Source organism: Dioscorea cayenensis, chromosome 9 (genome assembly GCF_009730915.1).
Source record: "Dioscorea cayenensis subsp. rotundata cultivar TDr96_F1 chromosome 9, TDr96_F1_v2_PseudoChromosome.rev07_lg8_w22 25.fasta, whole genome shotgun sequence".
Lineage (NCBI taxonomy): Eukaryota > Viridiplantae > Streptophyta > Magnoliopsida > Dioscoreales > Dioscoreaceae > Dioscorea > Dioscorea cayenensis.
The window spans coordinates 3436728-3445945 of NC_052479.1; the positions used below are offsets into that span (position 1 = coordinate 3436728).

At 32.7% G+C, this 9218-nt stretch overlaps 1 protein-coding gene across 1 annotated transcript; it reads right to left on the reverse strand.

Annotated features, from left to right (window-relative positions):
• Positions 1-6284: 6284 nt before the first annotated feature.
• On the reverse strand, positions 6285-7701 carry LOC120269200 (transcription factor MYB60-like). Its single transcript, XM_039276539.1, has 3 exons — positions 7427-7701; positions 7201-7330; positions 6285-7091 (listed from the first exon to the last, which is right to left on the reverse strand). The coding sequence occupies exons 1-3, from the start codon at positions 7557-7559 to the stop codon at positions 6518-6520; spliced, it is 837 nt and encodes a 278-aa protein (XP_039132473.1). The 5' UTR covers positions 7560-7701; the 3' UTR covers positions 6285-6517.
• Positions 7702-9218: the final 1517 nt, after the last annotated feature.

The window sequence follows — 9218 nt, forward strand, 5'->3', positions numbered from 1 at the left end:
AAATTAAAATTGTTTTTACAAATTAGATATTTACATTTCTTACAAATACTTATAATTTTTGCACAAATATTTAATTCATATTTTAAATTTAATCAAATATAATTAAAAATAAAATGTTTCACAATTTTAAATTAAATCAATTATAACCCAAAAATCGGTTGATGACAATCCAAAACTCCCATAATAGCTCAAATTTTCATTGGCAATGGCTGATAATTCTATTGGTGATATCTCATAATTTTGTTAGTGATAGTTTATAATTTCCATTGGTGATCCAAAACTCCAGTGGTATCGCTAAAATTTTGTTACTAATAGTCTATAATTTTAATCCAAAGCTCCGGTGGTATAGCTAAAATTTTGTTACCAATAGTCTATATTTTTTATGGTGATAATCTAAAATTCAGTTGGTAATAATTAGGGATGGCAACGGGTAGGGTATGGGTAGGGTATGCCAAAACCCTTACCCGTACCCGTAACCCCTACCCCATACCCGTACCCTTACCCGTACCCTTCAGGGTAAAAAAAATCATACCCTTACCCTTACCCGCAGGGTACGGGTATACCCGCAGGGTACCCGCTTACCCGTTGTTCAAATTATCGAATTAAATTTAAATAATAATAAAAATAAATTAATTATACATTATATTACAATCTTTAAACACATCCATAAATTCAAAATTACAAGTTGATATATATTTGCTTATCTTAAATTATATAATCACATAAAAATGACGTCTATTTAGGACTCAATGGTAACTCTACCTTTTGTTTTGTTCATGTTTAACCATCTTGGTTTTTGTTTAAAATTTTTTCATATATCTACTATTTATATTTTATATAGCTTCAAATTTTATAAATATCTAGTAATAATATCTAGTAATATTTTGTTCTCATAAGTTATATCCAATTGATTTTTTATTAGTATCTTATTTTTCATGATGTTCTTATAATTTTTATATTTGTTTATTTTTTAATTTAATTATGATTCTTAATATATATCTAAAATTCAATTTTGATAATATTATCAAATATAAATATAGAAATTAAATAAAATTTAAAATAATATATTAAGAGAAAATTTGAAGTATTATTTTCAAATTAATCACTATGAAAATAGATATTGAGTAAATTGTGAGTAAATGTTTAGTTTTATAAAAAATTATATATATATATATATATATATGAGAGGGTAAGGGAATGCGGAGCGGGTTTTACCCTGCACCTCTTCAACGGGTAAGGGGTAAGGAGTGAGAGGGCACGGGTAGTGAGAGGCATACCCTCACTCCGACTCGGCACCGCTCAAAAACTAACGGGTATACCGTGCAGTGCCCCGAGTCAAAGAGGGTAATACCTCTTTGACCGGCATCTGGCTACTGAGTATACCTCGCGTAGAGTACAAATTGCCATCTCTAGTAATAATCCAAAATTCCGTTAGTAATGATAATCCAAAATTCTATTGGTGATAAGCCAAAATTCCATTGATGATTGTCTATAATTTCCCTTGGTGATAGTATCAAATTCCGTTGGTAATAATTGATAAATTAGGTTGGTGATAAGCCAAAATTCCGTTGGTGACCATCCAAAATTTGATTGGTGGTAGCTTGAAATTCTGTTGGTGATACCCCATAATTCCGCCATTAGTGATCATCCAAAATTTGATTGGTTGTAGCTTGAAATTCCATTGATGATACCCCATAATTCCGTATAATCTACAACTCCATTGGTGGTAGCCAAAAACTATATTGCTTATAATCTATAGTTCCATTGGTGATAGTATGGAATTCTGTTGGTGATAATCTAAAATTTCATCCCTAATATATAACAATGTTTTTTTAATCTTATAAAAAAATTAATACTTTTCATCAATGGAGTTGTGATAGAAAATCCGTTAATGAAGTGTTACATATATCGCAAGTCCCTTTTTTCCAACAGAATTTCTAATAGAATCTATCACCAACAGAATATTCCATTCATGATAACCTTAATATATTCTAAGGTACTAAATCTTTTTGGTTGGAATTCCTTCATAAAATCTGTCAGTGATATTGACTTTCACCAACGGGAAAATTCAGATGGAAAAATTCAGTCTCTGATTCCCGTGTTTTTTTTGTAGTGCGTAATAAAAGTGAACTTAAAAATATGATTGGTATAACGCAATATTTTGAGAGAAATGTTGGAAGCCAAAATGTTGATCTAAGTAAATTTGTCTTGTAAAGCTATGCAATTGTGTTAATTTTCACTTCCCTCAAACTTTAGATGATTTTATATTCAACTAGGATGAAATGAAGAATAATAACCATGCAGAAGAATCCTGTTTAGTTGTCTCATTCAAACTGAACATGCGGCTAGTATTTACTACTGATGGGCATGATGTTGTCTACAAGTCTATTGTTTTTAGTTCTCCTCTCTATGTTGGTTGCAGTGGTGGAAGGTATGGGGATGGAAGTGGAGTTGAGAAAGTTAGTGATGAGGCGTTGTCATGATTGGGTGGGCCAGCGATATGTAAGCATGGGGGCCCCAGGAAATATGGAGCAAACAGCATCATGATTATTGCTTCTTTCCCAGCTTCTACCTTGCTAACCACCAATCATATTAACCCCTCAATGACCTTCTATAAAACCTTGGAGAGATATCTCCTTGCTCAATAGCAACTCTTTGGTGTGATTGGAAAGAATAACTCTCATGCTTCGATGTCCAGCCATCGTTTTACACATGAGATTCCTAGAGAGTTGAAGGGTAAGGCACAGGTGATTGAAGTGGCTTCACCCTTGGTTAGAAGTTAGAGGACTTCCGATGAGAGTAGGAGAAGTACGCCCCATCACCATAACACTTGGGCATGGTGGAGGTAAATAACTCTTGTGTTCAACAACAAAAAACAAATCCACCCTTAGTTCACACACGAGATCCCTCGTAAAACCCTAGGAATGGACTCTAGTGACACAACCTCATCACTAGTGATCAACATTCTGTATATCAGATAATAACTATTGAAGATAGTAACTCCCACCTTGATAGCAGGCGATTGCCGCCCTCTAGTGTTCTAGATGAGACCGGAGTACCCTTGGGTTTTCACAACCAAACAAAAGATTTGCCTGATCAAGGCGTTAAGCCTTGTTAGCAATGTACAGTGACTAAAACCTCTACGTGGCCGTCCAGCTGTGTCGATCATTTGCTAGCCTTCAAAGCCACACTAAAGTTTTCCTTGAAGAATTCGAAACCCTTGTAGGTTTATAGTCATGTATCAAACAATGGGTGGGACCTAATCGACCAGCTAATTAGGTTAAACTCGCTAAGAATCTAGACCCAATATAGATTACGGTCTAATTATGCCATCTTTTAATCCAAGTGAACCCTTTAGAAGGGGACATCAGATTAAGCCGAACCCTTATAGCGAGTCCATTTTTAACTAGGTAGGGCCAATCCAACTGAAGACAACTAGGATTGAGTCAAATTAAAAATTGGCAGTTGAGTTTGAGTCCAATTTAAAACTGGCACTTGAGTTCGAGCCCAATGAATTGTGGATTAATTGCGCCCGACTGACTTGCAATAGTGGGATCCAAAGCTCACTTCCAACTGAATATTGGGCTGATTTTTCGTCTTGCGTTAGTATACCTAATCTCCTGAGTTCATTTGGAATTGATCTTCACATGGCCTTTATTTTTTATAAGATGGTAGTTCTCAAGTCCAAAAGAACCAAGATGGAAGAGTTAATTAGCTGATATACTGAAGCAAACTTTAAACTTTTTGGTGTTCTATCAGGGTGACACTCAAGATCCTTGAAAGTGCTGGAACTCACAGGTATCTAGCTAGCCTAGTTTGAGTTAGAGGCGGTTCCACCTAGGGATAGAAGCTGTTGATCATAGTTAAGGCGGCTACATATCTTCATTTTGTGTTGCTTTAGTACTGTTCTCCTACTCCCTTGTTCCATAGCTAATGGACTACTCTTTCCCCCAGTGTACCTTTGTGTGTTATTCTTTGTATTCCTTTTTTTAATTTAAATGCAGTTTACCCATTTTTTTAAAAAAATTGATTTTAAGTAGCATAGCCACATGTTTTGGATATATATGGTTTGCATTTAATCGTTGAATAGTTTACAAACATGTGGTCTTACATTATATATATTATGTTACATCATCTACTGATGTTCATATAAACAAAAACACAGGAGAGAGATTGAGTGGAGTTGGAGAATCGAGAGAGAGGGCGACAAGGAGGGAGGGCATGTTGGATAGTGATATGGCCCTGGGGACTTCCGTAGATTCAAAATCTACGGATGTTTCCTAAAAATATGGGATATATATATATAAACTCTTATTTGTTTATCATTTCAAAATTTATATAACATGGCAACATAGAGGATATTTCAAAAATAATTGGGTACACCTAGAGTACTCTAATTAATTAATGTTAGAAAAATTTTAAAACTTTGAAGGATTTGTTTTGTACCAAATTTTGATGTTATTGTAACTGAAGTCCGAATGTTACAATCGGAAATAATAAAAGAACAAATGAATAAGAGCCGAAGAGATGTTTCCATTTGTAAATATGAAATTTTATTGTTTTGAAGGATTTAAGAAAATAAGCATATTTTAATATCTTAATAAATTAGAACAAAGTTTAGTGTGCATTGTTAATATGGAGACAATATAACACATGCCTACCTTTGTATTTAAATATTTAAAATGTGTATTTTGTTTTATAGAAACAGATAATTTATGGTGGTAACTAAAAAAGTAACAAATTGTCAAAAAAAAAATAAAATAATAATAATAGAAAATGGAGAAAAAATAAAAGGATGATTTTTACTTAAAAAATGAATAAATAAATAAACAACATCAATAACCTTAAAACTTTTGAGCCCAAAATCCATAGCTTCCAACCAATATTTTTGGAATGTTGGGAAGAAACTAACAAACTAATTTTTATCTTCACATTAGGCGCCTTGAATTGATTAAAATGAAATTAGAATTGTATTAATATTCAGAAATCATATATATGAGCATCAAATAAAAAAGGTTTACATATATTGCTAGGTTATGCATGTTTCTTTGATTAAGTCATTGCTATTCATGTTTCTCTTCTTTGAGCGCTTGAACTTTTCATTCTTACCATTATTATTTTTTTAATGATAAATGAATTTTATTTATTTCTACCAAATAAATAAATAAATAAAAACCATACACCAATATATAGCTCTAAATAATGTAATTGAAAAGCTTCATTATTTGTACTTTTTATTTTTATGTTCACTTTTCTTCATGGTGGGTTCACCGTCAACATAAACAAGGAAACAATGGAAAAAGAAACCGAAATGAGAATTAATACTATTTCCCTTCCATTTGTATGCTATTATGAGAAGAAGTAACCCTAACTTGTAATAAGGTACCCCACATGCTTTACCTAAGATAAACAGCCATAAATAATGGCCAATAAATGAAATGTGTGGGGTTAGTGTCCATTACTCTTGGTATTATTTTGTATTGCTAGATCATCATTCATATCATCATTTTCTTTGTTCTCTTGCCTTCATTAAGAAAACCCTAATATATAACCATCATATGGATATATTATCAATGAGTTGATGGGCATATTTTTATATAGAGTGGTAAAGATAATTAAACAAGTTGGGTGGCTTTAAAGGTTATCAAATTTAATAAACATAGGAAGAAAACATCAAAATTTTTGTATACCAATATATATATATATAGATCAATAAATAAATGGAAGACATTTATTTGTGCCCCCACATATAATGAAAACCATATGAATAATACTAACAATCAAAACATAAAAATGATATAGCTCACATACATTTCTCATCCAAAAATTTATTTTATTATTTTTGCATGGCATCCAAGAGATTAAAAATAATCACATGAGGTCGGCCCAGAGAGATAATCTTAGAAGAGAAAAATAAACCATTCTTTCCATACATAACAACATAAATAGCATGATGGACACCCTATTCCATTTTTAGTAATATTCCCTTCTTTCCTCTCGAATTATAATTAACCCAAACTTGCAAAACAACATAACCCACCAACTCATAATCATTCATGCACCTCTCATTCTCCTTCAAAGAGCATATATCCAAATGGTTCACATATATGTTATTAGATCAGCTCAATCAGTCATTTATTACTCTAATTAATACGCTCTCTTGATACATGCTATACATTATTTCAGTCAATCATGTTAAGTAGTTATACCAACTGAGAACTTAAGAAAAAAAGCACGGAACAAAGGGCTAATTAAACATACTTGTTAGAAATACATGACCAACAGAAGAGAAAGCATTAGAGCATGCATGATTCCATTTTTATTTATATAGTTCATACATATATAATTAACTACATAACCTTACCTTGTTTTCATGATTTCTATCCCCGGTCTTCCTTTCAAAGTTACAGAAACAGTAATTAATAAGCCTAATATGGCAAACAAAACAGCCATTACAACTGGAGCTCTTTTGATCTCAAGAACAGCTGCAGATAAAGCATAAGATCATATAAAAGAGTTAAAAGATCACTGAATCGGAGCACTGATCACCACCGGAGAGCTCCATTAGGTCCTCCTCTGCCTGTCCTGTGGCCTCATCGAGGAGCCATTTCTCTAGCATTGATAGAGGAGGGTTGTTATGGCTCTCAACTCTCTCTTTCCCTTCAGAATCACCATTGAAGATTGCTGATTCTGCAGATGATTTCTCCCATGCAATGCTGCTCAAGTTATCAAACGAAAGCATCGATTCAAACACTCCATGCGAAGCAGGAACATACGAACCACTGTTTATCATGTTGTTTTGGTCCATGGTCGCTGCAGCAATATGTTTAGGGGATGATGATGATGATGATGTTCTCATCCACCCTTCAAGAAGCCTTGATATGTTCTCAGTGCTAGAGGCATAAGTAGATGAAGTTTGAGAATAAGTAGGAAAAATAGATGAATTACTGGTAGTCATGAGATCATGACAGTTGCCGAAGTTTTCAGTTGTTTGATGATACTTCTTGAGCTTCTTTTTCAGGTGAGTGTTCCAGTAGTTCTTGATATCATTGTCTGTTCTTTGTGGCAGGTATGAAGCTATGGCTGCCCACCTTTGCACATACATGTATATATATATATATATATATATCTTAAATAATGGCACTAAAAAAACCGATAAACATAACGGAAGATGAAAAAGAATCAAAGATATATAATTACCGATTTCCAAGTAAAGATTGGAGATGGATGATCATTCCTTCTTCATGTGGAGTGAAGTTTCCTCGCTTGATTCCGGGCCTGAGATAGTTAGTCCATCTCAATCTGCAACTCTTGCTGCATCTCATCAAGCCTTGAAAACAAAGTACTCAATATCAATAAATTAATCTCTCATTGTTTTAAGACTCTAATATATATATATATATACACACATGAAGAAGTCATATACCAGTGTTTATAGGGACTGATCTCCAATTCCCAGGGCCATGATCTTGGATGTAGGACACTAAGATGATGTCTTCCTCTGGAGTCCAAGGACCTTTCTTGATCCCAACCTTATCACAACAAGGTGGTCTTCCCATGATTGTGTTGAGCCTCAGCTTCTCCTTCTTCTTCTTCTTCTTATTTATCTTTAAGTTTTGCTTTTGTTATAACCCTTACAAGTGTCTAAGAAACATGTGAGTGTTTATATACAAGAAGACTTGAAGGAGCTTGAGCTTCTCTTTTCACCTATCATCTACCTGGCTGACTCCTTTCCCTCCCCTTAACTTCCTTTACAAAGTCAGCAATGTTCTCTCTCTCCCTTTTCCCTTTGATGTTCACATGATTCAGCAAACCTCCTTCTAAAAGTAAAAACAAACCCACTTCCTAGTCACTTAATCTTCCCCAAACTTTTTAATGACACTATTTTATTCTATTTTACCAAATTTTTTTTTTCATATTTAACTTAAATTTGGGATAATATTACGTAATAACCTTTTGATCTATTAACATTGGGTTTATTGTGTAGAGTGTTCGTGTCTTTAGCAAGGAGACTGGTTTGAATCTTAGCTCATATATGGTGAAAGCACCAATGAGTTGAGATATTAATTCTTTGCTTATACTCGCCTTTAACATAACTTGTTCACTTTATGAAAAAAAAAAACCGTCTCATGTGTTTATTTAGATCTATGTGGTGTAACATCAAGTATTTAAGTTGTTATTTTTTTGGTTCGTATTATATATTATGATCTTAATTTATATGTTTCATATATAAATATTACTTCTAAATGAAAAGGACAAAATTCACTTGATATATACTCAATCTCAGTCCGCAATCATCATAATGACCTCTTAAAGGACACAAAATGGTTTTCTACCATTGAATCTCAATGGTTTTGTGTTTTCAAGATGTAGCTATACATACATATACATCTAAGTTATTAAAGTCATGTTTCTCTCACTTAACATGACATTACCAAATAATTAGTCTTTTGTAATTAATGTTACTTGTCGGGTTCATATTATCTTCCCAATTAACTTTTTGCAACGGTTATCATTCGGCATCAAAGGACTATTTTAGTTAATTATTTTTTACACAAATAATCACACTCAAAATGCAAATTTTAAAATAGAAGTTAATTACTATCACAATTTTATTAGAGTGTTATTAATTTAACAATTAACTAATGATGGAAAAATGGGCAATGCACCCAAGATGCTTTTGTTGCTCCAAGTCAAGAAGGGAATTAATGTGACAATAAATGGTCTTGCTTTAACCAAATCTATCTTTGTACATACATAAATATATTATATGTATATATATATATATATATGCACACACAAATACATATGGAAGCCAATGGCTTCATTAGTTGTTGTTTATGTACAATGGTGTACACGTAGGCATGGCACGCATGCATGCATCCATGCACACGTGAAAGATCTTTCACGTGTACCATGACCACTTGCTTAGTTCTTGCGTGGATATTAGCACAAAGTGGTGATGCAAATAAATGTAATTTTAAAGGACTTTGATGGTACTAGTTAATTCATTATTATTATATAAAATGCAAGATAGTTTTTTTCATGTCAATAAGAAAAGCATTTTTTAAGTTGTTCGAGAGGTAATTAAAAGTATTTCGCTTGTTAATATTTGATTTTAAAATATTTTTAAATTTTGTGTAAATATATGGAGGAAATGGTTTGTAACTTGTTTTACCTTTTCCTTTACTTCATTTTTCAGTACTTATTTTTCAATT

Excerpts from the sequence above, each read along its gene's own strand:
- LOC120269200 (XM_039276539.1), bottom strand. The coding sequence starts at position 7,559 with ATGGGAAGACCACCTTGTTGTGATAAGGTTGGGATCAAGAAAGGTCCT. Across the intron at positions 7,331-7,426 it reads ATCAGTCCCTATAAACACTG|GCTTGATGAGATGCAGCAAG; the intron begins GTATATGACTTC and ends TTTGTTTTCAAG. Across the intron at positions 7,092-7,200 it reads CAATCTTTACTTGGAAATCG|GTGGGCAGCCATAGCTTCAT; the intron begins GTAATTATATAT and ends GTATGTGCAAAG.